At 60.8% G+C, this 27681-nt stretch overlaps 1 protein-coding gene across 3 annotated transcripts in view; it reads left to right on the forward strand.

The window, feature by feature from the left end:
- Positions 1-23435, forward strand: part of CACNA1I (calcium voltage-gated channel subunit alpha1 I) — a 134847-nt gene extending 111412 nt beyond the window's left edge. For 2 of the 3 annotated variants that reach the window (XM_053226824.1, XM_053226823.1), the window contains exons 19-37: positions 709-832; positions 1116-1184; positions 1716-1900; positions 2360-2486; positions 3804-3929; positions 6354-6443; positions 7008-7200; positions 7780-7931; positions 9389-9498; positions 10149-10282; positions 11161-11231; positions 14317-14395; positions 15023-15144; positions 15601-15939; positions 16209-16355; positions 16731-16853; positions 18679-18844; positions 20366-20565; positions 21508-23435. In XM_053226824.1, coding sequence (XP_053082799.1) covers positions 709-832; positions 1116-1184; positions 1716-1900; positions 2360-2486; positions 3804-3929; positions 6354-6443; positions 7008-7200; positions 7780-7931; positions 9389-9498; positions 10149-10282; positions 11161-11231; positions 14317-14395; positions 15023-15144; positions 15601-15939; positions 16209-16355; positions 16731-16853; positions 18679-18844; positions 20366-20565; positions 21508-22137 — 3187 coding nt within the window. In that variant the 3' untranslated portion in view covers positions 22138-23435. The remainder of the gene's footprint in view (positions 1-708; positions 833-1115; positions 1185-1715; positions 1901-2359; positions 2487-3803; positions 3930-6353; positions 6444-7007; positions 7201-7779; positions 7932-9388; positions 9499-10148; positions 10283-11160; positions 11232-14316; positions 14396-15022; positions 15145-15600; positions 15940-16208; positions 16356-16730; positions 16854-18678; positions 18845-20365; positions 20566-21507) is intronic. The other variant, XM_053226825.1, reaches the window with a different exon arrangement.
- The last annotated feature ends 4246 nt before the right edge of the window (positions 23436-27681 follow it).

A 27681-nucleotide genomic window follows, 5' to 3' on the forward strand; every position in this document is an offset into this window, starting at 1 on the left:
TAGAGTAGGGGGTTGGCGTGTCCGGGAGGGAGAGATACTTGCCAAGCCAGGCAAGGCTCCTGGTAGCGGGTCTTCCATAGTCCAGAGGACCTTTCTGGCCCAGTGGTGGAGGGTCTGCAGGGCTGGGGGAGGGTCTAGGTGTTCATGCAGGGGCGGGGGATGGGGGCTCCCTGGGCATCCCTAGTCCAGGCCATTCCTGTGCTGACACCAGGTTCGCCAAAAACTCATGTAGCCTGGGGTGCTCACATCTGGAGGGGGCATCAGTAGGCCTCCTGGAGGAGGAGGCCTTTGTGCTGGATTTTGGAGGCTATGGAGATAGTATTCCAGTAGGTGAAGCAGGGGTTGTGAGGAGGTGGAGGCTGGTCCAGGCGGAGGGAGCAGCCTGAGGGAAGGCCTAGGGGGCAGAAGCTGAGGGCATCAGGCAATGTGTGTCCAAATGGCTGGAGGTCCAGGCTCAGAGCTTTGAACCGGTGTTTGGAAGGCCTTGAGTGCCAGGGCAAGATGGATGGCCTTTATCCTGTGGTGCCATGTGCTCAGGGGAGGCAGCTCTGAGTGGGCACCTGAACAGACCTGAAGTCACCACCTGTTGTGTGGCCCGAGAAGAGAGATGTCTGCTCCTCATGGCCATCCTAGTCCCCATGTGTGTCTGGGCCCTCTGGGGCAAGGGGCACACTGACACTCATGTGGCACCCTGCCCACCCTGCCCAGGTTCCGAGTCCTGTGTCAGACCATCATTGCCCACAAGCTCTTCGACTATGTGGTCCTGGCCTTCATCTTTCTCAACTGCATCACCATTGCCCTGGAGAGGCCCCAGATCGAGGCCGGCAGCACCGTGAGTGGGCGAAGCCTTCGGGCAGGGCGAGGGACAAAGCGGAAGGGCAGGCCGCCAGGGCCTGCTATGGGACACTGTGAGGGGCTGAGGGGGCTAGGAGAGCTCAGCCAGGCCCCACACCAGGCACCGTGGAGGGAGGTGTGGTGGGAGCTTGCCGCTGGAGACGGGACGCCTCCTGAGACCCAGGTAGCAGCAGGGTGCCCCTTGGCTGAAGGCAAGAGGCTGACCAGGGGGCTGAGCAGTTTGGAGAGCCCCCGGGCCCACAATATCTCCCTTCTTTCAGGAACGTATCTTCCTCACTGTGTCGAACTACATCTTCACAGCCATCTTCGTGGGCGAGATGACGCTGAAGGTAGCCCCCAGCCTCACCGGGGACCCTCTCCCACCCCCAGCGTGGGGGCCCTTGGCTCTGGGCAAACCCCTTAGAAAGCTTGTCACTCACCTGTCCCTCGGCCACATTCCACAGAGGGTGTGGGAGGCCCACCCCCGCTAGGTGCCAGTCCCTAGGTTGGGCTCCAGGGACCCGGAGGGGGTCACTCTCCAGGAGCTCATATCCTGAGGGAAAGGCGAATGCAGGGGAACATTTACAGTGTCACCGAGATGCTTGCTGGAGGTGTGGGGTGCAGGGGAAGGATCCCTTTCCGGATGCTGCCCACAGCACTTGGCTTTGAATCGAATTGGGTTTGCCAGATATGCGGCGAGTAGGCAATGGGGTGGCTCGCCGGGCCTGTGTTTCAGGGGGGCAGCGGGGTACCTGACCCCTGCCAGACCATCCGCCCAGCCCTCTGCCTGTCTGCGTCCTGACCCCTCACTGAGGCTGGCTACACCGCCCCGCCCCCCAGTCGCGAAGTTGGGCTGACTCCGCCCATCGCCCCGCCCCCAGGTTGTCTCGCTGGGCCTGTACTTTGGCGAGCAGGCATACTTGCGTAGTAGCTGGAACGTGCTGGATGGCTTTCTGGTCTTCGTGTCAATCATTGACATAGTGGTGTCTGTGGCCTCAGCCGGGGGAGCCAAGATCCTAGGGGTCCTTCGAGTCCTGCGGCTCCTGCGCACCCTACGGCCCCTGCGGTGAGGATGTGCCCGTGGATGGGGGAATCCCTGCACGTTCTGGTGAAACGCCCGGGGTCTAAGTGGACCTCTCACCCTAGCCCTCCTTACCCACTCATTCCTCTGATAGCACGTGCCAGATTAGCAGGGACAGGGACCAGGCCGTTGAAGCTGTTCCTGGGGGTGGAGTCTGGAAACCCTAGCGGGAGAGGGGTGCTGAATAGGCAGGGCTGAAGGTGGCCCCCAGGACTGCTACCCACTTTCTGTGTGTCCCTGGGTGGCTCGCTGCCATTTCTGGCCCTCAGTCTCCAGATGATGGTGTGGTGTGGACCCCAGGGGGACAGGGGTAGGGCATAGTGCCTTCCTGTGCATATAGATCTGGGGTCTGAGGTTCTCTACCCTGGTGACTCTGGGCACAGTGGGTGCTGTCTCCAGACATGGCTGTGGGCTCATGGTGCCTCTGCCCCTTTCTGCCTCCAGTGTCATCAGCCGAGCGCCTGGTCTGAAGCTGGTGGTGGAGACGCTCATCTCTTCCCTCAAGCCCATTGGCAACATCGTCCTCATCTGCTGTGCCTTCTTCATCATCTTTGGCATCCTGGGGGTGCAGGTGAGGGGTGCTCAGGCTGAGCAGGCGCTGGGGTGAAGTTCGTGGTTGGGGAAGGGGCTCCATATTCCTGCTCAACTCTCCCGACCTTGTGTTGACCAGCCTGGGGGCTCAGGTGGTCCTGGTAGAGCATCCCCGTCCCTGCCAGTGGTGAGCTCTCAGTCCAGGGAGGGAGGCAGACACAGACCTAAACATCTGAGTGCAAAGAAGCCTGGGTAAATGGGATCACAGGGGTCCAAGCTACACAGAAACATAGGGCTGCTGGGAGCAAGAGGAAAAGCATCCAGAAGGCAGTGGCCTTGGCATTGGGCCTTGAAGGAAGAGTGATCCCGCAGATCATGGTGGGTGGAAGGTATTTCGGGGGAGGGTGGGCATATGCGTGGAGGTGAGCTCAGGAGCTCTGGCTGGCATAGAGACATGAGCCAGATGGTGGGCTGGGCCAAGGTGGGAAAGACCTGGAACAGCAGCTGAGGAGCTGGGGCCAGTTTCTCTGGGGCAGAGACTTTGGAGAGTCTCGGACACAGGCAGGGCCTTGAGCTAACTCGGATTTTGGCTTGGAGCTCAGGAGGAGGACGGGACCTTAGGGCTGGACAGGGAGGAGGAGTGAGGCAGATTGTAAAAGTGTGTGACAGGGGAACGGCCAGAATGACCTGGGCCCTCTGGGGTCTGAGCTGCTGCTGAGACCTTCCTCTTCCTTGCGCCGAGGCCCCCAGGCTCCTCACCTGGTCCTGGGTTTGGGGCTGTGGCTGCAGAGGATTTCCGGGCACAGGTGTGCTTTGGGGTTGCTAAGAGATCTGTAACAGCCACCTGGGCAGGAGGGGTGTGGTGTGGACTCCATGTGGACAGTGACACCGCCCCTTCCAGGCAGAGCGCCTGGGTCCCTAGAGAGGGTCCCTTTACTTCTGTCTCTCACCCTTGGGGATACGCAGACAACTTTCTCCTGTTGAGTGTCTGCCCGCATCCCCGGGACTGAAGTGAGGTCTGAGAAAGAGCCCAGAAGTCAGACAGACCAGGGTGGGAACCTTGGCTCTGCTACTTTCTAAACCTCCTAGGACTTTGGGGAAATTACCTAACACTGCTGGGCCTCAGTCTGCGCATCTGTGAGATGGGCTGAGAGTAGCCCTCCCTCGTGTTGGGGGACTCGGTGAGGTGGTGTGGTCGGGTGCCTGGCCCACCTCGTGCACAGAGGGAGTGACCCTGCGGGACAGGTTCCTCTTCTGATTTGCAGCCCCCTGACCCCCACTCCGGGAGCTTCGGCAGACCCATCACTAACCCTGTGGTCCTCCCCCCCCTCCCCCCCCACCCCACCCCCCGCCCCAGCTCTTCAAGGGCAAGTTCTACCACTGTCTGGGTGTGGACACCCGCAACATCACCAACCGCTCTGACTGCGTGGCTGCCAACTACCGCTGGGTCCACCACAAGTACAACTTTGACAACCTGGGCCAGGTGAGTGCCACCTGCGTAACCCCTGCCCTGACCCGCCCCTCCAGTGGGTGGGGGTGCCGGCTCTTCAGTGCCAGCGGCCCTGGAATCACAGATCGGGCTCTGGTCCTGCTCTGCCAGGACCGACCCTGTGCCTTCTCCTTTCCAGGCCTCAGTTTTCTCTTCTGCAAAATGGGTGGGGGGTGGAACTCACCTCACAGGTAGCATGAAGCTTAGAGATCCTGAGTGCAGAGTGTCCCGGAAGTCCCTGGCGCTTAGTAGGTGCCTCAGTGGACATTGGTTTCTGGCCCCCACCCCCGACCCAGGGGACCCGGACAAGAGTTTTAGAGACAGCCAGACCTGGATGTAAGTCTCAGCTCTGTGCCTTTTATTGTGGGTGTAGGCTCTCTGAGCCTCAGTTTCCTCATCTGTAAAATGGGAATATGATGGCCTACCAGGCAGGCAGTGGTGACAAAGTGTAGCCAAGCCCCTGGCCCAGGGTCGGGGCAGAGGGGGGGTTCCTCTTCCGGCACCCATCTACTTTGCTCTCCACCTCAGTGGGCTGGCAGGCCCCCTGCCCAATTCCTGCCTTGCCCTTCGTCTCCTCTCCTGGGGGCCTGCCAGGCTTGACCCATTGAGTAGTGCCCAGCTGAGAACCTCCACCTGGCTGCCTCCAAAGAGCCTCATGCTTCCCCCCACAATTACTGTTTCTTGAGGGCCCACCCAGGTGGCTAGGGATGATCAGCAGACCTGGCGGGTCACACAAGGAGGAAGCAGGATCGAGGTCTTTGTGACCCAGGGGACCCTCTGGCTGGCCGGATGCCTTTGAAACTCTCCCCTCACGTGACGAGGGATCCCTCTCCACCTGCCCCCTGGGAGGGGCCGTGGGGCCACTGAGAAGCAGTGAGTGGGCAGGGAAAGAGGGTCAGGAACCGGGACACAGGAGCTCCCCCAATCCCCTCCAGATTTCCCAGAAGCAGTCAGTGCCTTTCAAGTTGTTAACAACTCAATGGTTGATAAAACAGAGGTTTTAAAATCCAGGAAGCCAAGGGAAGGCCCGTGAGGGCATCTTATGAGGTTGTCCGTGACTCCCTGACCTCAGCGCCAGGCCCCGGCCCGCTCCCACGGAGCATCCCTAGTCCTTTCCCACTCTGGGCATGCTCAATGCTAGGCTGAAGCCCCTGGACCTGGAAGTAAGGTGTTCTCAGCATGCAGAGCCATTGGAGGGAGTCACAGCATGGCCCAGAGCCTTCGACTCCTTGCTGGCCCGTCACCGGCTGTGTGCCTTCAGGCAGGTTCCAGCGTCTGTGGGTCAGTGTCCTCATCTGGAGGAAGTGACAACCGGTCTGTGATTCTCAGTTCCAGGCTCTGCACTTCAGGCCTCTGTGATCCAAGAGCTCACGGGAACACTTGTCCCTTGGCCTGTGAGGGCTTCACGCGTCTCCCGGGCAAGGAGGGCTCCCTGTGTGTCCCTTGCTCTGACCTCTTCCCGGGCCTGAGCCCTTTCCAGGCAGCTCTCTGCCATTCCCACGTGGCGGGAAGAGGATGAGTTTGTGCCTGGGTGGATGGGAAGGGGCCAGTGCAGGGCGGGAGACCCACTCCCCAGCCCTGGGGCCTGGACTGCAACAAATGAACGAGTGTTCTGGAAGCACGGGGGATCTTCAGCGGCAGGGTGTGCAACCTCTGGTCAAGCCCTCTGGTCAAGACCTGGTGGCCTGGTATCAGCGTACTTGGGCTTTGCACGAATGGCACTGGTACCGTCCAGCTCAGAAAACCTTTACTGAGCACCTACTGTGTGTGAGGCTCTGTGCTGTTGCTCTGGGACTGGCCCGCAGTCCTGTGGAGGGGACACGAGCCTGCTTTGGCCTGCCGTCCGTGCAGGAGCCTTGGCTGGTGTCTCCTGGGCATTGCTTCCATTTAAAGTCTCACGTTAGTGGGGGTAATTACCGCCATTTATAGACAAGGAAGCCGGGGCCCAGAGAAGTTGAAGAACTTGCCCCAAGTCACCCAGCCAGTGAGTGGCAGAGCTTGGGCTGTGCCCCGGCCTCCCGTTTCCAGGTGCTGGAGGCAGGCTTGGGGTGATGGCGGCAGGGGGCCCTTGTGTTTGCGAGGAACCTTGCGGTGTAAAATCCCAGCTGCCCCTCCCAGCAGACCTGGCAGGCAGGCACTTAAGTATTAGTGGCGTTCTGTGGGTGGGGAAAAGGGCACATGAGTTTTCTTGAATTAATTTTGGAACCGAACCCAGGACTCCTGGTCTAGCCCTCATTCACCCGCACCAGTGCCTGCCGGGTAGACGGCAGGCACATAGTAGATCCTCAGGAAGGGTTTGTTGGCATCCTCGGGGAAGGCCTCTTTGTCTCTCTGTCTCCTGGAGGATGGGGCAGGAGCCGCCTGAGCTGTCTGCACCTACCCCCCCCCCCCATGCCCTCCCCTTCCCGTGTCTTCCAGGCCCTGATGTCCCTCTTTGTCCTGGCCTCCAAGGATGGCTGGGTGAACATCATGTACAACGGACTGGATGCTGTCGCTGTGGACCAGCAGGTGCGTGTGGGCTAGGGCCGGGGGCGGTGGGGGGAGAGGGATGCGGTGTCTTTGGGGCCCAGCTGTCTGAAACTGGAATCGGCAGAACCCACGGCCCCGCCGCGGCCCAGCCCACACCGTCCTCGCCCGGGTCATCCACCGTCAGGCTGCTCTTGGGCAGCGGAAGTCATTGTTCCGTTTGCTTCAGCAAATCCCCCTGCCGTGCAAGGGTAGCGTTCCCACCCGGCTTGTGCGCGGAGGGTCAGGGCCTTGTGCGGGTAGAACCAAGGGCAGGAGGAGGAAGAGGGGGGCTGTAGCAGCAGGCAGGGTCAGGCCTGAGGCGTGTTTGGGGAACTGAGTGTCGAGGGCAGGAGGTGGTGGAGGGTGTAAGTAGGGCAGCGAGGTCGGGAGGCCCCCCAGCGCGAGCCAGGGCAGGGGCCGGAGTTTCGCCCGAGGCCAGTGGGAGTCCGTGAGGGTGTCGGAGCCAGGGTCTGCTCGCGGGGGCTTCCCGAGCCTCTGCAAAGCGCCGCGCCCTGCGCCCTGCGCCGCCCCATCGCCTGCCTCAGCCCCGTCTGCTCCCCGCAGCCGGTGCCCAACCACAACCCCTGGATGCTGCTCTACTTCATCTCCTTCCTGCTCATCGTCAGCTTCTTCGTGCTCAACATGTTCGTGGGCGTCGTGGTGGAGAACTTCCACAAGTGCCGGCAGCACCAGGAGGCCGAGGAGGCGCGGCGGCGCGAGGAGAAGCGGCTGCGGCGCCTGGAGAAGAAGCGCCGGAGTGAGTGGGTGGCCGCACAGGGCGGGCCGGCCCGGGCCCAGGCCTCCTCCGCCTGCGCCCCTGGTCCCTCCGGTGCGGCGGCCGAGGCCTGCGTCTCACCCTGGGAGCAGGAAGGGAACAGAGGGTAGACTCTGTGCCCCTGGCCCTGCCCCTTCTTTCCGCATCCGCCTGTTTGGGTGACCCCGTCCCCTGTCGGTGTCCACCCGGAGTCCACCGGCGACTCCCCAGTGGCTCAGCCCAGCAGAGGGCAAAGGCCCGGACGCCTAGCCCTGAGCTGTGGGACCCCTGCAGCAGCAGACCCGGAGCCCTTGTGTGCCCCGTGGGCATGTTTGGGGTAGATAGGGACGGTCACTGTCCCGCCCTCCTCGCTGCCTTCCCCTACCTCCTGCCCCTTTGCCTTGTGGCCCCCTGGCTGGGCGGAGGAGACCTGAGTCTGACTCTCAAGTCCCAGGGTGTTCTCACGTCTCTCCCCTTGCTTCCTCCCTCCTCTTTGCTGTTCCCTCTTGTGCTCTGTTTCCCTACCTGGGCCCCAACCCTCTGTGGTCTGTGCCACTCCCCCCCCACCGCATCCCCCCGCAGAGGCCCAGCGTCTGCCCTACTATGCCACCTATTGTCCCACCCGGCTGCTCATCCACTCCATGTGTACCAGCCACTACCTGGACATCTTCATCACCTTCATCATCTGCCTCAATGTGGTCACCATGTCCCTGGAGCACTACAACCAGCCCACGGTGAGCCCCAGCCCCAGCCCCAGCCCCAGCCTGAGGTCACATGGGAGGGTTGGGTCCTCAGTAGGACCCAGGGCCACGGTGAGGCAGAAGGGTCTGAGCAGCACCCCCATTCGGGGCCCTGTGCCCAGGGCGCTCATGGCCTGGTGGGACAAATGAGAGAAAAGGAAATGTCACTTGTTCCTGGGGAGCGGGGAGGTGACATTTGGGCCCTGCCTTGAACATGGGTACCAGTGACAGTGGTGTATTCAGTGTGTCTGCAAAACACACTACAAACATGAACTTTAATGCTCACAGCGGCCCAAGATGAAGAAACTGAGGCTCAGAAAAAAATGCTACCCAAATAACTCAGCCTGTAAGTAGTAGAGCCAGGATTAGAACTTAGGTTTGCATTCAGGGCCTACTCTGTGGCCTCCACTACTACATGGGCATATGGAGCCTGGGGGAGGGGCCTTCCAGGTGGCAGGACCATCGGAGGCAAACACTGGCATGGGAGAGGTTGCCCAGTTCCCAACTAGTTACCAGCAGTGTTTGTGAGGGCCACATGAGGAGCACGTAAGGGCAAGTGCATTTTAAAAGCCTCACCTTACCGGAGCTGGAGGAATGAAGGGTGAAGCGGAACTTCCATGTGAGAAATTCATATCTTACTTTAAATGACAGGAAAGGTATATTATAAGTGCAGGGGAAAGGAAGGCAACCATTGGCAGAATGAAGAGCAATTGTAGAACTTCCAAATTAACATGAAGAAATAGAATAATAATACCAAGTATTTCTTATGGGCCCAGCACTGGACTATTACCTCATTTAATTTGCACGGTGACTTTTTGAGGTAGGTACTATTATCATCCCTCGTTTGCAGATTTGGAACCTAAATCCCAGAAAGATCAAGTGACTTGTCCAAGGTCACATAGTAAATAGGTAATATGTGCCAGGCCAGGATTCATATCTAAGCAATCTGGTTCTTAACCATGACCCTTAACCATTATCTCATACTGTCTCCAAAGAGGGGTAGTTGGACCAGACCAGCAGAAATCAGAAAGAAGAAACAGCAATGTAAAATAAATAGTCCACATTAATTAAAGTGGAGGGAATAAAAGGAGATATATAAACCATTTCACTAAATGTGAGTGGACTAAATTCTCTCCTTAAAAGGCAGAGACTTTATTTTTAAGTTAATTGATTTATTTTGAGAAAGAAGCACGAGTGGGGGAGGGGCAGAGAGAGAGAGCCAGAATCCCAAGCTGGTTCCGTCCGAGCTGTCAGTACATGGAGCCTGACTTGGGGCTCGATCTCACAAACTGCGAGATTATGACCTGAGCTGAAATCAAGAGTCCGATGTTTAACCACCTGAGCCACCCAGGTGCCCCAAGGCAGAGAGGCTTTCTGAGTGGAAGAAGGTAGTGGCAGATCATGGGGTTTGGATCATGCTTCTCTTTGCCCCCTCCCCCTGCCCCCCATAGTCCCTGGAGACAGCCCTCAAGTATTGCAACTACATGTTCACCACTGTGTTTGTGCTGGAGGCTGTGCTGAAGCTGGTGGCGTTTGGGCTGAGGCGCTTCTTCAAGGACCGGTGAGTGGCTTGGCTGGGCCGGGGTGGCAGCACTGAGTAGGCTGCAGGATGGGGGAGCAGTCCTGACCCCTGGGGAAGCCTGGAGCAGCCAGAGGAGGGGAACCAATCAGTGTCTGGGCACTGATGGCCGGCGGCCCCCGGGTGCTGCCTACAGCCCTGAACAGGAAGCGATTATGGTTCTTCCTGATGGTTGCAGGACGTTCTCCCAAGTCTCTTCGGCTCATCTCTCATGGGTTCTCCGCAACCTACAGGCAGAGCAGGGCATACCTCACACTAGTCCTTCTTTTCAGAGGGAACAAATGAGGTTCATAGAAGTTGATGGGTTAGCCCAAGGCCGCACGGAGGAGGCATCTGGCTCAAGATTGAGATCTAGAAGTCACAGCTCATTCCTCCTCCCCGGCAGGAGGCCAGAGCTGTTTATTTAGCCTGGTCAGCCTCTGGCTTGAGGGATTGGAGGTTGTGGGGGGCAGAGAGGGAGCCAGACCCAGTGGGGTCTGGTGGGGCTAGTAGGGAGGGTGGCCACACATCCCCGTGGGCCACAGCAGGAGGGTGGAGAGCTGGGAAGTTCCTCCTCCCAACCCAGGCATTTCTAAACCAGAGTGCCCCTCACCCTGCCTCCCACTCCTGCCTTCCTCTGCCCGGCTGAGCAGGTGGAACCAGCTGGACCTGGCCATTGTGCTGCTGTCGGTCATGGGCATCACGCTGGAGGAGATTGAGATCAACGCGGCACTGCCCATCAACCCCACCATCATCCGCATCATGCGGGTTCTGCGCATCGCTCGGGGTGAGGGGCGAGGGTGATGGGGTGGGGACGGGTGGGGGCAGGCTGGGACTCCCAGGAGTTGGTTGGGGACAGGCAGGGGGTGGGGCGTGGGTGGGTAATGGGCTGCGGAGCAGGGAGAAGAACGGCAGCCAGGGGGAGCACACACCAGACACGCACTTGCCCCCGTGTGTACACATGCATCCTTGTCCACAGACCGCTCACTGCACCCGCACCTCCTCATAACACTGTGACCCGTGCAGACCAGTCTCAGGCTGGGATGAAAGGAACCCGGGGCAGCTGGGAAGATTCCGGGATGCAGTTCTAGTTCCTCGTGGGCATGTGTCCAGCACTGGCTGGGACCCCCAGGCCTCTATGCTTCTTAAAACCCTGGCTTCCCCCGGCGGCCCCCGCACCTCCCCCCAAGGCTGTCCCTCCACTTCTTTCAAGAACCTCCTGCCTCAGCCCTGGCCTCTTGCTTTTCCACCTGCCACAGCTTGTGGCCTCCAGGGTCCGAGGTGAGGAGGGGCGCAGAGAAATTCAGCACCTCACACCGGAGCCCTCTTTAGCCAGAGGGAAGGGAGAAATGTGGGCGCCCATTGGTTGCTTTTATCTCACCTTGGTGAATTTCGTGCTCGCTGACACACTTTGTTCCCACTGCGCGTGCCCTCCTTCTCCTGGGACGTTTTCACACCGACGTCCACGCCTTGTGCCCACGTGTCTTTGTGCACCCCGCGTTCAGCGGCACGCACGTTCTTCCAGCGTGGCGTCACAGAGCCGTCCCCTTTGCTCCCGTGCGCCTCCACTTTTCACTTTGCTGCCTCATTTACACACGTACACACGTGCACACGCACATCGCCACTGGCCGGGGCTGAGTGGGCCGGGCTGGGTCTCGCCCGCAGTGCTGAAGCTGTTGAAGATGGCCACGGGGATGCGGGCCCTGCTGGACACCGTGGTGCAAGCTCTGCCCCAGGTAAGAGCCACTCCTCCTGGCAGCCCGCCTGGCTCTCACTGGTGTCACTCCGGCCTCCACTTCCTTCTCCTCCAGCCCGCCCGGAGCCCTGGCAGAATCCTGTCTCCTGAGAGGCAGTGTGAGGCAGGGGCTGTGGGAGATGGAAAGGTCCCTTTTGCCCCTGTCTTCCTGACTTCAGGTGCTCGCCAAGGCCTGCTCTGTTCTTGGCGCTGAGCTGGGCTCTCAGGAGCCATATTTTGCCTTCGGGAGTGGGAAGGACAGACTACTGGGAAGGACAGATGCCGCAGGGCAATGTAGGGAGGCCTACAAAGTGGTGGGAGAGAGGGATGGGGGTCCTGATGCTCCCTGGGGGAAGTCAGGGGACTTTAAGCTTGACCTTATAGAGTGGCTTGGCAGAAGGAGGTGGTGATGTGAATGGGGGGGGGGTTCAGATAGGACATGTTTGGGGGGGACATCGTGAGACCTTGACCTGGGTGGAAACCCTAGGATGGAGGCAAGTCCCCCCACCTGCATCCCATTGCTCAGTGGAAGGGAGAGAGGATCAGGGCCACAGAGGGTGCCTGGGAATTCATTCTCCTGGGAATTCTGCAGTCCCAGTCGTCCCCTCCCCCCCCCCCCCCGCCCCCGCCCCTCCCCTCAGGGTGACCTGCTCTGAGGTGAGCCTCAGGCACATTCATTTATTCACTGTGACTCATCTAGTCTTCAGGAATTTTAGGCGTTTTAAAGGGCACGAATACTGCGCGATAAAAATGAGGGTGAAAGATTAGCCACCCTGGGAAGGTGGAGGAAGAGCTGGCTCTCTCAGGGACCTGGGCTGTGGGTGCTAGCGAGTTCCATTCTCGTTTGGCGTGAGCATCCCAGCAGCCTGCTTACAAAGGGACAGCCGCACGGGTCGTCGCGTCGGATCTGGCTGGAAAGCAAGCAGGGCGTGCACTCAAAGAGACGTGGTTTTTCTTGACAGGAAATGTCTTCAGAGGGGGTTGGCACATGGGAGGTGGGGGTGAGCTGGGCTTGGTGGGGGGTGTGCAGACGGGAGGTGGGTTGGAGCCCAGACTCAAGCCACCTTGCCTCTTATCAAGGCCTAGTCCTCTGTGAGACCAGGGGCACGCGACTTAACTTCTCACGTCTCTCGGTTTCTTTGCCTGTGAAGTGGGAATAATAACAGGGCTTATCTCGAGGGGTGTTGTGTGAAACAATCAATTAAAGCTCATCAAGCAGGGCTCAGGACTTGGGTTATAGGAGGCGCACTGTAAGATTCCCTAGGGATGGGGGTGGGGAGCGTGAGGCCCCAGCCTCCCTGGCTTCCTTATGCCTTCCTCCTCCGCCTTTCCGATGCCCTGACCCCTAGGCAATCCTGAGCTTGCACAGGGCACACGGAGATGCCCAGGAGGACCCGGCTTCAAGTAGGAAACATAATAGTCATTAGACTCACATCAGCACCTTAATCCCCCATAATCTGTTAGCTGACCTTTCCTCCTCCATTCTATATAAAGTGGTATGAAAATGACACTTCCCGCCAAGCCCCGCCTGATGCAGAGGGAGGCGGCAACAAGGCAGGCTTCTCAGAGGAGGTGACTTGTGACCTGGGCTTTGAGGGGTGGGGCAGAGGCATTTACCAGGCAAAGGCAGAGGGATGGTTCTCCCTGCAGAGGGAACAGACTGTGCAAATGGCATCTGATTTCTGTGTGGCTGGAGTCTGGGGTTGGAAGGTTAGGCCGGGAAGGGGCCCACAGGGCTAGGTCACAAAGGGCTTTCGATGCCAGGACAGCAAACTTGGACTTCACCCTGTGGGCAGTGGGCATCACGAGAGGTTCTGGACAAGGGAGGCCTCAGGCAGAGCTGCCTTTTAGAAGGTTGCTCTACTGACCGTGAGGCGAGTGGGTTGCAGGAGAGGCTGGGGGCAGGGAGGCCAGTGAGAAGGCTGCCGCAGCCGTGCAAGCACAGGGAGATGCTGGAGGTGGAGGGAGGGCTTGATGGGGAAGGTGACGTCCGTCCTGGTTCAGAAGCGCGGCTCACCTGGGCCTGCGTAGGGAGGGAGGCTGACCCGAGGGCCAGGGCCGTGCCCAGTGCCTTGCTTTGTAGCTGCTTAAGAAGTGCTCGTACCGTTAATGAGTAGGGCATCTTTTAATTAGTCGGACACAATTGGCAGGATTGTAGAGCAGCTCAGAAGGAAATCCTCCTCTGGAGCAGAGGAACGACAGGAGTTTGTGGCTAACGTGGTTTACCCCGTAGCAGTCGACGCAAACCCCCTTCTGATTCTGTTTGTGCAGGCCTTCTGAGCGCTCTAGGAGGTATTCCATTTCCAGGGCAAGAGTGTGTTCAAGCCTTGTCTTAACCATTGGCTGAGTTAAAGGCGGTCTCCGGTGTATGGATAGATTTGAAATAGGTTTGTCATCTGGGACGTTTTGTTCCCACAGGAGCTGTGGGATGGGGGTGGCTGGGTTTTGCAGGAAGCTTCTGGGGCTCACAATCCTGCACGACTCCTGTGTGCACTCCTCTCCACGGCCAGGCCCCGTGCTGGCCTGAGGCGGCAGATGAGACTTAATCCAGCCACGTCCCTGCTCTCAAGGACTTCTCAGACCAGCAGAGGACAGGGACAGGGGTCCCCCGGTTACACGTACACTGTCAGACTGGAGGGACCCAGGAGGGCTTCGGGGAGGAGGCAGCCTGTTGCTGAGACTTCCCTGCCTCCCTCTCTGCCTTCAGGCAGGGGACGGTACCCACCACACACAGGTGTGTGGAGGGGCAGCTGTGAGCCTGCGGTCAGCCTGCTGGGTTTGGATCCCAGTCCTGCCACTTACTAGCTAGCTGTGTGACCTTGGGCAAGTCACTTCATCACTCAGTATGACTCTGTCTTCAGAATGGAGTAAAACGTAGCTCACGGATGGTCGTGTGGGGTGAACGAGCCGATGAACGCGAGGCGCTTGAACCAGCCGCCCACGGGAAAGGCTGCACAAGCGTTTTGTTACTATTCTGTGCCCCGTGTGGGACCCGGCCTCCCCCGGGGAGGTCACTGCGGGGTGGCAGACATGGGCACTGGAGCCTGACCCTCAGGCTGGCCCCGCCCCGCCTGCTCTCCCCACAGGTGGGCAACCTGGGCCTTCTCTTCATGCTGCTTTTCTTTATCTACGCCGCCCTCGGCGTGGAGCTCTTCGGGAAGCTGGGTGAGTGACTCCGGAAGCAGACCTGGGCTGGTGGGGGGGGGGCGGGTGGCGTGGGGCGGAACAGGCCTGGAGGAGGGCCTTGGCAGGGTGGGGAGGCCTGAGACACCCGCAGAGCGTCACATCAGGGTCTCGGTGGTGGGGAGATGCCCCATCCTGAGGTGACCCTCAGCCATCTACACCCTCCCCCGGGGACAGGTAGTAGCTTTTGAGAGATGCTAGCTTGGATCCACCTGCATCCTCCAGGCCTCTATAGCAGACCCCTGACTTGGAGAGCAGAGCGGGCAGGGCACAGGCCGAGGGCAACATAGTCCATGCCGACCCAGCCCTGCACAGGGTGGTTTCAGAAAGCGATGCTCCCTTGGGGGCTGGCCCTCACCCCTGTGTCCTCTCTCTGAGGACCTGATATATGAGTGGGGGGAAGGGGCGGGGAGCCAGGCTCACCGGAGTCTGAGTGCCAGCTTGTGTGAGCCCTCCCTGAGCCTCAGTTTCTCCATCTGCGGGCTGGGCACGGTCCACACGCGCTTCGAGGATCGGGGATTCCGAGACGGGGCCGGGAGGCCCGGGTGCGGGGTGGGCCAGGCAGGGGACTCTGCAGTGAGACAGGGCTGACCTCCTCTCTTCTCTCAGTCTGCAATGATGAGAACCCATGCGAGGGCATGAGCCGGCATGCTACCTTCGAGAACTTCGGCATGGCCTTCCTCACACTCTTCCAGGTCTCGACCGGCGATAACTGGAATGGGATCATGAAGGTACCCGTGGGGAGAGAGAAACCAGTCTGGGTTCTGGGAGCAAGGCTCCTGACAGCGCTTGCTCCTGGGACCCCTGCCTGCCCAGCGCCCCACTGTACACGGGAGGGGAGTGCCGGGCACAGGGAGGCAGAGGGACCCGCCTGGGGCTCTAAAGCTCAGCAAGGTGGCGATGAGCCCAGGATGCGTTCTGTCGGCTCCTAACTGCCACTCCGGGATCGGTGCTCCGCGTCTAGGGGACACGACTCTGCCCGAGGCCAGGACTTGGGGCCCATAGCCCGGGGCTGGGGCTGCAGGCCTCGCTCCTCCTGGGTCCAGGCCCTGGAGCTGCTCCTCACCTGGCAGAGACTCTCTGGCTGTGGCCCCAGTCTGGCCTGGACTGGGCAGGGAGGGGCTCGTGGAGGGCGGGGATGGGGCCCCGGGTCCTCACCGGCCCTCACTGGCCCTCACCCGCCGCAGGACACGCTGCGGGACTGCACCCACGATGAGCGCAGCTGCCTGAGCAGCCTGCAGTTTGTGTCACCGCTGTACTTCGTCAGCTTCGTGCTCACGGCCCAGTTCGTGCTCATCAACGTGGTGGTGGCCGTGCTCATGAAGCACCTGGACGACAGCAACAAGGAGGCCCAGGAGGACGCCGAGATGGACGCCGAGCTGGAGCTCGAGATGGCCCACGGCCTGGGTCCCAGCCCGCGGCCGCCCACCAGCTCCCCGGGGGCGCCTGGCCGAGGCCCGGGCGGGCCGGGCGGCGGGGGTGACGCCGAGGGCCGCCTGTGCCGGCGCTGCTACTCTCCGGCCCAGGTGGGCAGGGGTGGAGAGGGCGCGAGGGTCGCCGAGGGCGGCACTGCGGGGCTGGAGGGGCAGCTGGGCCTCCGAGGCCTCAGGCAGAGACCTCGGTCGTTTGGGCCCCGGCCTGCTCTGCCCCGCCGAAGGGGCGACCCTGTGACGAGGGGGTCGGGCCCAGGCCACGGGCGCAGAGAACCGGGAGGGCGGCCGAGCCTCGCCCACCCCACAGTCCCCGGACCCGGCCGATAATCCCGCCTGTCCCCACCCCGTCCCCGTCCGCCTAGGAGAACCTGTGGCTGGACAGCGTCTCTTTAATCATCAAGGACTCCTTGGAGGGGGAGCTGACCATCATTGACAACCTGTCCGGTTCCATCTTCCATCACTACTCCTCGCCGGCCGGCTGCGAGAAGTGTCACCACGACAAGCAAGAGGTGAGGGCAGCCTCGGAGGGAGCTGGCGCCTGGCGGTGGGGGCCAGCCCGAGGGAACAGCCTGGGCCCACTTGGCCAACGCCGGCCAGCTTCGAGGGGCACTGGGTCTGGGGGCAAGTGGGCCAGCTGCAGCATTCGCAGCCCACGGCAACAAGCCCGCCCTTGGGCCCAGCCCAGGCCTGGCACGCTGCCGGTTGTGATGCCATCGTGTTGACCCCCACCCCCTGCCCGGACCGGGCTCCCTGAGCGTGGTGGCATAGCGCCCACGCTCAGCAGGTCTCTGCACCCCTAACCACCTGCCCGTGTCTTTCCGGAGGACCGCACCTGCCCCATCCCTGCCCCAGGGACGCACTGAGGCCGCCGCCCCTCCCCACAGGTGCAGCTGGCCGAGACGGAGGCCTTCTCCCTGAACTCAGACAAGTCCTCCTCCATCCTGCTGGGTGATGACCTGAGTCTGGAGGGCCCCACGGTCTGCCCACTCGGCCCCAAAGACAGCAGGGTGAGTGGCCCCGTGGGGCCTCTGCCTGGCCGGCCAGGACACTGCTGCTTCCCAGTGCACCATTTACGCTGCACCTGCTGTGTGGTGGGCCCCCATCTCTGGTGGGTCAGATGAGGGCAGTGGGACTCAGAGAGGTGGAGTGATTTATCTGAAGTCACACAGCAACAGACCCAGTTAGGGCCCCAGTCATGGCAGTCAGTGGCCTCAGCCACTGCTCGTTTCTTTGGATATTTTTTATTTTTATTTATTTATTTTTTACATTTATTTATTTTTGAGAGAGAGAGAGAGAGAGAGAGAGAGCACAAGTGAGGGAGGGGCAGAGAGAGGAGGAGACATAGAATCCGAAGCAGGCTCCGGGCTCCGAGCTGTCAGCACAGAGCCCCATGCAGAGGTCGAACTCACGAACCGGGAGATCATGACCTGAGCCGAAGTCGGACGCTCAACCGACTGAGCCACCCAGGCGCCCCTATTTGGATATTTATTATTCATTTAATGGGAGTTGTTCCAAGCAGGACAAACCCATGGGGCGTAGGGGCTCAAGGCTGCAGAGAACAGAGGGGAGTGGGACCAGATGAAAGTGCCTACTGTGTGTCAGACGCTTACACTCAGGTTTTGTCTCCCGATTCTTGGTATTGGGGATTGGCCCCGTTTCGCACTTGAGTAAATGGGGGCTCCAAGGAGTGAGGCGGCTTGTGCACCCCACACAGCTGCAACGGCAGAACAGGGAGGCCAGCCCTGGGGCCGGTACCCAGCTTCTGCCCCTGAGATCGGCGGTCCGAGGAGGCCTGGAGAGCCGGAAGGGCCACTGGGTTCATCTTGCAGACTCAGGCAGGAGGGGTCTGCTGCTGGGCTTGTGACCTCGAGGCTGGGATGTAAGAGAATTGTGGAGGGGGAGGGGCACTGCCTGGCCTGAGGTAGGGGTGCAGTGGCCCTGCCCGTGAGAGCTCTTTCCCCTAGGCCCCCAGGGCAGACTGGGTTTGGCACCACTGTCCCCAGGGCCATCGTCCATCAGCTCCACCTTCTAGTTCCCTCCCTCCCTGCGCCCTCCCTCCCCTCCCTAACAGCTGACAACTCCTGCAGCCCCCACAGCCACCCAGCCCCTTCCTGCATCTCCCCGCACCCCTGTGCTTCTCCCCTACACAGGATGTCAGGGTCACCATTTCTGGGGCCTGGTTGGCCTTTGGTGGGTGTAGTCTGGTTTTGTTCTGGACTCATAGAGGAAGTCATGGGGGGTCCATCTGCCTTGGAAGGGGGCACTGAGGCAGCTCTAGAGGCGCTTGCTGGGTGGGGGGTCACCTTGCCTGCAGGGCTGAGGAAAGGCCTAGGGAGTGCCAGAAAGACTGCCAGGCAGCTTCCGGGCGCCACAGCCAGGAAGGAGGGTTTACTCTGTCATTTATGGATGTGGAAGCGAAGGGACCTGTCCGAGAGATCGTGCTCACAGGGAGGCCCCGCGGTGCTCCACCTGTCTTCTGATCCCTTCACCAACCTGCACTTGACTTCTACACGGGGCCCAGGTCTGTACCAGGCACTCGGCTACGAGACAAGGAAGACCCTTGGGGTCTCGAGGTCAAGAAAGGAGTGAGGGAGCAGGAAACTGCATCCTGCTTGGAACACCAGAGAGGGCTTCCTGGAAGTGGGGCCCTTTCACCGGGTTTTAGAAGATGACGATTGTGGGCAGGTGGAAGAGGCGAGGAGAAGGCCATCTCGGGCAGTGAGAGCGGCCCGAGCATCGGGCCATGGAGCAGGGGCGTAAAGGCATCTGGGGCAGGCTCGGCCTCTGTCCCCTTCTCCACCACCCTGACCCGTCTCCCTCCCTTTCCTGTAGGGTGAGCCGGATGCCCCTGAGCCCATGCACGGAGGAGAGGGGGGCGAATGCTTCTTCCCCTTGTCCAACACGGCCGTCTCGTCGGATCCTGAGAACTTCCTGTGGGAGAGGGAGACTGTCCCATCCAACCCCGTCCGGTCCTGGCTGAAACACGAAAGCGGCCGAGGTGAGGGTGGGGGCCCCCACCAGCTCCCCGCGGCCCCAGTCTCCGGCGACTGCTTCAGAGGGGCTGGCTGAGTGCTTTCCTTAGTGTCTTTGCCCAGACTATTACATTGAGTCCAGGAAGAACCGGATGGGTACTTGACAATAAAAGATGGGACTCTCAGGTCTGAGGGCCATGACAAAAGATCAATAATACAGAGAGGTGAGTTAGCAATTATACCAGAAGCCCAGGAGATTCATGGTGAGCTCCTAGGAGCTGTGGTGAAAAGGGAAACAGGTCACACGAAGCTCTCATTAAGCAGAAGGAAAATTATCCAAAATTACGCCAAATTATCATAGCGATTTTCTAGAGCTGAAATTGAGAGGTGTTTGTCCCACAGATCTCACAGAAGGAGATGTTGAACAACAGAAAGCCTCATGGCCTCAGTAGCCCTTTTGTAAAATGTCCTCAAATGTATCCTTCGGCCCTACCTTCAGCATCCTGTGTTTGTGCTTTGAGCTTCTGGCTGGGCTGTGGGCACGAGGAGAGGACCAAGTTCATCTGTTCATCGTTCGGGTTCACCTTCACCTCTAGTCCCCTTGGAGGGTGATGGGAATCTGGTTCCCCAGCACTGGCTGGGGAAGAGGGCAGAGAGAGGAGCTCAGCAGAAGAGAGACTCCCAAGACCCTGAGCCCACCCCAAGTACTTTTCTGGAAGGCCTGGCATGGAGTGCCTTCTGGGAGCTGGGGGTAGAGTGACTTTTCCAAGGACTCTCCCTAAAGCCAACCTTGGTGGTTGAGGTACCAAGACCCCAGACCCCAGGCTTCCTGGACCAGAAGTCAGGGCACAGGACCCAAGAGCCATTCTGATTGAATGAAATCCCATCCCCTTTAGTTAATCATTCATTTGTGTGTTCCTTTAATAATGAGATGATATAGAATAGGAACCCCTCCTCCCCCGGCTGGGGGCATTCAAGCTGTCTAGCCATCTTGGCTCTGCCCCAGGTCTGCCCCAGCCCTCCTCTCACCCTCTCCTTGCCCCTCTCCATCCCCAGCAGAGCAGACCAGACAGGTCCAGCAGCATTCCGTCTGCTCTGCCCATCCAGTGCAGTGCCCACCCTGCCCGCCCTCCCAGAGGGGCCCCCAGGTTTGGCTGGACCCCATGGGGTGTCCAGACCCTCAGAGGGTGGCTGATCATAGCAGGCATCTGCCGTGCACCTGGTCCCGGGCCGGGAGCCCCACAGCTGGCTCTTGCTCTTACAGCCTTCTCTCCATCCCTTCAAGTAGGCCTGTGGTCCCTGTTTCGCAGAGGAAGGAAACCAGGGGTCCTGGGGCCTGGGTCCGCTGGCTCCAAAGGCTTGCTTTTGCGCGTGCCAGGAGTCACAGGGGTTTCGCGGTGGAGACACCAACTCTCAGAGAGGGAGACTTACCCACGGTCTCACAGTCATTTTGTTAGGAAGCCCTCTCTGCCTGCGGGGCTAGAACCCAGCGTCCAGGGACCCACCAGCCTGAGCCCTCTCCCCCTCCTCCTCTCCTCCTTCCCCAGCTGCACCCCCGACTCCCTTCTCCCCGGATGCCTCCAGCCCGCTCCTGCCCATGCCTGCGGAGTTCTTCCACCCTGCTGTGTCCGCCAGCCAGAAAGGGCAGGAGAAGGTGGCTGGCGCTGGGACGCTCCCCAAGATCGCCCTGCAGGGCTCCTGGGCATCCCTGCGGTCGCCGAATGTCAACTGCACCCTCCTCCGGCAGGTATGGGCGCCTCCCCGTCTCCGGGAGCTCTCCTGCTGGGGAACATCTGAGTGTGACCTTGATGTCCAGGTGGAGGTGGAGGGGCAGATCTGGGGGACGGGAGGTCTGGCCTGTGGGACCTCCTGTACAGCATTGGCCAGGGCCACCTCCTGGGCAGGCAGAGGGCACAGAGCGGACAGGCTCTGTGGGTGCCAGGGCTCAGGGAGGAGCAGGAGCTGCCCCGGCTCACACAGTATGACAGACAGCAGCTGAGCCGGGCACGGCGCTGGTCCCACTGCTGACCCCAGCTTTGTGCCAGGCTGTGTGCTAGGCTGGGAGGCTGCACGGTGGACCGCTTAGTTGCTGTGTTGCAGGGGTGCGAGAGGGGGGATGGGAAGCCAAAATAAATGCATATAAAGGACAGTCGACTTGAGAGTGATGCATGCTAGAGAGGATGTTGCATCGGGACGGGGCTCTGCAGGGAGCATTTCCAGGCTCTGGGAAGGCAGTGTGGGGTGAGCTATGTGGGTGTCTGGGGAAGAGATTTCCAGGCAGCAGGGGCTGGGGCTGGGGGGTGGGGTTAGGGACTGGGGGCAGGCAAGGGGGAGATTGGTGGGAAGGAAGGTCCCAGAGGGGTGGGGCGGGGCCCTGAGGCTACGGTGTGACCGGTGTGACCGATGTGATTGCATTTGAGTAAAATGACCCAGGTTCCCAGCTGAGGACCGGAGGAGCCCGGTGGGGCAGGGAACCCAGTCACCGCCAGTGACCTCCTTGAGGACCACCCAGAAGCGCAGATGGGTGGTGGAGGGGAGAGGCTGTGGGGTCCTGGATGTATTCGGGAGGGAGTTCCTGAGGCTCGGGAGAGGCTGAACGTGCCTGTGTCCCTGGGATGGGCAGGCCGCCGGAGGAGGGGCAGGGCTGGGGGACACTGCGCGGCCCCCAGCCCCTGTTGCCTCCCTGCAGGCCACGGGGAGTGACACGTCGTTGGAGGCCAGCCGCAGCAGCTCGGCCGGCAGCCTGCAGACCACGCTGGAGGACAGCCTGACCCTGAGCGACAGTCCCCGGCGCGCCCTGGGGCCCCCGGCCCCCGCACTGGGCCCGCGGGCCGGCCTGTCGCCCGCCGCCCGCCGCCGCCTCAGCCTGCGGGGCCGGGGCCTGTTCACCCTGCGCGGGCTGCGGGCGCACCAGCGCAGCCACAGCAGCGGTGGCTCCACCAGCCCGGGCTGCACCCACCACGACTCCATGGACCCCTCGGACGAGGAGGGCGCGGGCGGCCGGGGCGGCGCGGGCGGCGGGGGCGCGGGCAGCGAGCACTCGGAGACCCTCAGCAGCCTGTCGCTCACGTCCCTCTTCGGGCCGCCGCCCCCGCTGCCCGGGCTCACGCCCGCCCGCAGGTTCAGCAGCACCAGCAGCCTGGCCGCCGGCCCCGGCCGCCCGCGCGCCCCCTCGCGGCCCCGCGGCCTGGCCCGGAGCCCCTCCTGGGCCGCCGACCGCAGCAAGGACGCGCCGGGCCCGGCCCCCTCGCGGCCCGAGCTGCCGCCCGCCCCGGGAGAGCTGCAGCCGGGGGAGGCCGCTAGCAAGAGGAAGAGATGAAGGCTGCAGGGGCCCGGCCGGACGCCCCGTCTCACCTTCTTTTACCTCAGGAGCCAGGGGGGCAGGCAGCAATACTTCGGCCACAAGCTGGGGGTCGCGCAGGGGCCGGCCAGCGCCAGGCCGCCGAGAGGGTGGGCTTGAGCAGGGTCTGGGTTAGCCGCGGCTCGGTGGTGGCCCCAGCCGTGGCCCAGCTGTGGTCCTTCCCGTGCATATACATAATATATATATGCATATATAGAGAGAGAGACAGACATATATATTTATTTATTTTTTTTACTGAGAGCTTATGATTTCCAGAAAGTGCTAAAGTTGGGGGGTGCAGGCCGGCGCCCCGACAGGGCCTTTGCCTGATGCTTAGGACCCAGGCCAAACCTACCCCAGGGCAGATGGGGCTGCTGGCGTGATAACGGCTGAGCTTTCTGGTGTCTCCCCTGGGTTGGGAGTAGTTTGGGAGAGGCTCTCAGGCCTCTGAAGTTCCCATGGCCGGGGAGACAGGCCCAGAAGAAGAGGTGAAATTCAGGGTGCGTTTTTTTTTTCCTTTAAAGAAGAAACGCCGCTAAGATCCTCCCCCCACGTATTGGGGTGTCTGTCTTGTTCCTGACTGTCTAGTTGTTGTGAACAGTCTTTTGTAGATGCCCCAGAGCACACTCTTAGTCAACCAGTTAGACGTCTTTCTTTAGGAAAATCAGGGGTGAATAGTTGTAATTTCTTAGTGCAGGGGTGGGGGTGGAGGGCAGCTCCAAGGCTGGGCAGGGGGCTCAGCCAGTGGGCACTTCCAGGGGTGGGGGTCTGCCATGGCTTTGCCCCCAGGAAGGCCGAGGGCAGGCACGGAGGCTGCAGGAGAGAGGAAGGGGAAAGGGTATTAAGCAGGCCATGAGATGCTTGGAGGTCAAGAGTACCTGCCTGGTCTGTGCTGGCCAGGGTGCCCTGCGGGCCCCCTGGGCTCAGACAGTCAGTGACAGTTACTTAACTACCTTTTACCCTCCAGGCAGACCTTGGGTCATGGTCATTCTGAGAGGTCCTGCTCCCCGCTGACCCCCTGAGCAGCTCTGCCCCCCTCCTGTGGAGTTCAGGGAGAAGCAGACCTGATAAGGTTCTAAGCAGGGGCGGGGGCACCTGCCTAGCCTTAGGACCAGCCCCACTCCCCTGTCCCGACCACTTTCCCAGGCTACAGATCAAGGTTCAAATAGCAGTGCTTCCCAAATGGGTTCACAGATGGGTGTTTTTTTCTTTTATTTGAAGAGTTACGCATTTATTTCAGTATTTATTAGGAAATAAACAGCACATTGGACCCACGATTTCCAGACCTTGCTTAGGTCAAGGCAAAGTTTTCAAAAGCGAGTGGATTTAAGGCGACTTTGAAGAAGGACACTGGGAGTGTGGTGGAGGAGGTCATCTGCAGACAGGCAGAGTCCTGGGGAGGGGGAAGGCTGCAAGTTTTGGGGACACTGCACTTCAGCAATAACCAGGCCCTTCGCCTTTGCAAGATCTCCTCAATGGCTTCTGCTGGGCCCTGCCGAGGGGGCCCCGTTCCCAAACCCTGACCTTAAAGAACTTGCCTTCAGGCCAGGCTGGCGAGTGGTACTGGGCGGTTGGCTGCCTGGATGGGCTCCGGTCCCTCCTGGGCACTTGGGGCCTGGACGCTGCAGCCCAGGGAGGAGGTAATGGGTGGCTCGAGCTTTGCGGTCTGTAAAGCGTTTCCCTTTGGAGATGGCGTGGGGGGTGGCGCAGGGTGAGCCCTGGAGCCTCTGGAGCTTTGCCGTCCTCACCCAGAAGTGCAGACAGTGGGCCGCCGTGAGGACGCCAAGGTGATGCCCAAGCAAGGAACCCCCCTCCCAGGATGGCGGCCTCCGGGGTGAGGGGTCGGCCGGGCCCTCCCGCTCAGGGAGCGTGTAGACCCCGGGGGTCTTTCCGCACCTGCTCCTGCCGGCTCCTCGGCTGGTGAGGGAGGCCGGGCCCGCGCCCCAAGCTGCCCGCTCCAGGAGCCTTGTGCCGCCTCCCTTGCCGCGCTGTTTTGTTACAGGGTGCCCCTCCAGGGCAGAAGAGGTCACAGGTAGCTCTGCCTCACCCTCCCTCCCAGCACTGCTCTGGCCCTGAGCGATCGTGGCCAGAGGGGAGACAGAGTGCCTGTCCACATGTTCCTGGACAGGCGTGTGCTGGAACCTGGAAGAGGGACGTGGGACCCGGAAAGGCCGAGTGGAGGACAGACTGGGGTTCGAGGGTTGGCATCCGGTGCTGGTCAGCAGCGTCCAGTTTCTGGGCCCAGGCGTCATCTTGAATCCACACGGCGGCCCTGAGCCACGTGTGCTGCTGTTCCACACACAGACCGGGGAAGTGGCTTCCCTAGTGTCACCAGGTTAACCTGGTTAACCAGGGTGGCCGGGGGGGGGGGGGGGGTCACGGGAGACGGCGTTTCTTCCTGGAGGGCTCCAGATGCTATTCCCAGGCGCTTGGCTTTGTTCCTGTGAGCTCCTGTGTACAGGAGTTAGGGGATTAGCCGCGATTGCCTGGCTGGGACAAGCCAAAATGGTTAAGGGTTGGCTGGATGGTCCCTCTGCCCTCCTGATCCTGCGATCTGTTCATCACAAAAGCACAAACCCTAAGTCGCACAGATCTGGCCCCGGGGAGAGCGGAGAACTTGGTGCCGGCACCCCAAGCCATCTGCTCGCTGGGCTCTGTGGAGTGGTGGCTGGCGGGAGCCTCGGCACCCCCACAGATGGACCCAAGACCCGAAGGGGCCATGGCCTGCCGTGGTCAAACCCTCTTCCTGTCCCCTCCCTGGCCGCCTTTGCACCTGGCAGCCCCCTAAAGGATGAAGCGTGCACGGTTTCAGCCCGTTGGCCCGTCCTCCCTCCAGATCCTTCCCCTAGAGCCTTCTGTGTCCAGGGCCACCTCCGGCCCTCTTTGCTGCGCTGTGTAAGGGCTTGGGGTCTTAGAAGCCGCTCTTTAGCCCAGATACACGTACTTTTTTTTTTTTTTTTTTTGTCTTTGTGCAATAATCAGTGTTCCTGGTGGAGCCTCAGCTTAGCTGCGGCCTGGAGAGGAGGCGGAGGGCGCCTCCTCCAGGAAGCCCTCAGCCTGGCCCTGCCGCTGTGACTATCGCACTCCCAGTCGCTGTACAGTTTCTATGGTGTGAATGAACTTCCCTCCTGGTTGCTGACGGCGCTGGTCCCTGCTGGCCCAGATGGCCCGGGCATAGAGAAACCAAGTGGCAGCTCCCACCGTGTTGTTTTGAATAAAAACCCAGAAGCCTATTTCAGAAATTTTCTACGTGTCTGTGCTGTTCTTTTTGTAGCAGGGTGGGTGTCGAGCTGGGGGGGGGTTCCCAGGGGTGGGGTGGTGATAGGTTTTCTCCATCATGTTCAAGCTGTGGGGCTTAGGGTGTCTGGGACCTAGAAAAAATGCCCCCATGGAAAGGTCCTCCCATGGCTGAGGTCTACTGGGCTGGGGAGGAGGCGGAGCCTGGCTCTCACGCTCTGATTCCGTAGCTAAGATGCTGGGCCTGTGTGGGAGTAATCTACTCACCTTTGGCACTGTTAACTGAATTCATATTATGGGTCTTATTAGGACTCTCTCGGCTGCAAAGACAAAAACCCAATTCGAACGAGTGTTAAGCATAAAAGGAAGAGCCAGAGAGAGAGAAAAGGAAAAAGGAGAGGAAACAAAAAAATAAGAAGAAACGACTTAGTGGTTCAAGTAGCTAAAAAGCCCAGAGATGGTGTCGGCTTCAGGTATAGTTGGATCAAGGGCTCCAACTATGTTAATAGGACACAGCCTCTCTTCACCTCTTGGATCAGCTTCCTTCTATGTTTGCTCCCCTCCTCCCCTAGTGGCCAGCAGCAGCCCAGGCTTAGGGCCTGTCTACCCATCCCCAGATGAATGACAGCTTCTCTCCCTGACAGTCTGGCAAAGTCCATGGAATCTCATCAGCTGACTTGGGTATGTGCTATGGAGTTGCCATGCTCTGATTGGCCAAGACTGAACTCTGGGATCCAGGGGTGGGGGTGACCTACCTGCCTAGGAGCAGGAAAGGACAGACTGCTGTGTACTTGCCGGGAGGAGGGGACACGCCAGGCCTGGGGTGTGGTCCCTGGGATGGGCAACTGTCACAACTGCCCTCCAAGATGAGGCAAGAGGCCCAGAGAAGTCCAGAGACTGGACATCCACAGGCTGAGAGCAGAACCGCCAAGCTGGTGGTGAGAGGGGCTGCCCATCCCCACCAGCCTTGTCTGGGCCTCTTGCCCCCGCATGTATCCTTTCTCTCCCTGGGGGCATGGCCGGGGCAGGGACATGGGGGCATTGGGTGTGACCTTCAGGGCAGCACCTCCATCTCTGAGGCCCCGCCCACTCTGAAGAATGGGGGTGAGCTAAGGCTACCTTTTGTCCTCTCACCCCGTGTCCCCCGTTTTTGCCTTGTGATCCCTTTCCGCTGGCCGCTGCCGCTCTCGGAGATAATAGCGAAATCTGCCACCGTCCAGGTTCCTCCGAGGGAGCCGGACGTGGTGCTCCAGGCTGACTGCCAACCTGCTCAGAGCACTAGGCTTTCCTTGCTCTGGGTGTCTCGAGGCGGGGGCACCCCCGAAAGGCCTTTCTACCTGGGCATCTGTCTCCCTGCAGATGAAGCAGGGGGTGCAGGGAGAGGGGGCAAACCTGAGGCGTATGCAGAGGTGCAGCGAGTGTACCTGAGTGCAGGTGCCAACACCTGCTGCGGTGCCCAGATCTGTGAGAACAGGCCTGGCCCCAGCTCCCGGCTGCCTGCCGTCATCCAGAGAGGGATCTTACCCCCACTTTCCACCCGTCTGAACCCTGGGGCCCTGGACCAGCGGGCTGCCCCTCCTGAGCCTCACCCCTCACCTGTGAGGCCTGGCTTAGCCGCCCAGCTGTGGATCCCAGGGCCGAGAGTCCCCAGGGAACCTTGGCTCCTGTGGACCCCTGGCTTCAGCCCCTCCTCTCCCAGCCCCTTGAGGCAGAGCTGCTGGATTCCCCCACCTGGCGCCTCAGACCCCATGCATCCCAAACCCCGAGATGGCCTTCCCCAATCACCCAGCCCCTCCTGAAAACCAGGATGCTGGCCACAACTCCTCCCTCTGCCTCTGCCACCATCGACCCATCACCAAGCCTGCCCTCTGCCTGCCGCGAGCCTCTCCGGATCGCCCACTCTGCTGCCTGCTAAGGCGTCTCATCACCTGGGGTGCCCCTGCATGGTCACGGACCTCCCAGAGCCGGCATGAGCTCCTCCGATCCACAGCTCCCAGTAGCCAGCACGGGGTTCCCACCAGACAGACCCAGGGGCCCCTTCTCCAGGGCTCCAGGCTGCCGGCGAGATGAAGTCCTGACCCCTCAGCTGGCGCGTCCCCGATCACCGCCTCATTTCCTGTGGCTCTCCTTCCAGTCTTTGCTCCCGCCGTCTCTGTCCCCATCCCGCCACTGCCTCCTCGTTCCCGGGACCCTTGTGGTCGGGCCTTTCCAAGGCCTTTCCCTCTGGGGGCCACCCACCCGCTGCCCACCCCACACCTCTCCCCCCAGCCCGGCCTCTCTCTGGCC

This window comes from Acinonyx jubatus, chromosome B4, assembly GCF_027475565.1.
Source record: "Acinonyx jubatus isolate Ajub_Pintada_27869175 chromosome B4, VMU_Ajub_asm_v1.0, whole genome shotgun sequence".
NCBI classification, from domain to species: Eukaryota; Metazoa; Chordata; class Mammalia; order Carnivora; family Felidae; genus Acinonyx; species Acinonyx jubatus.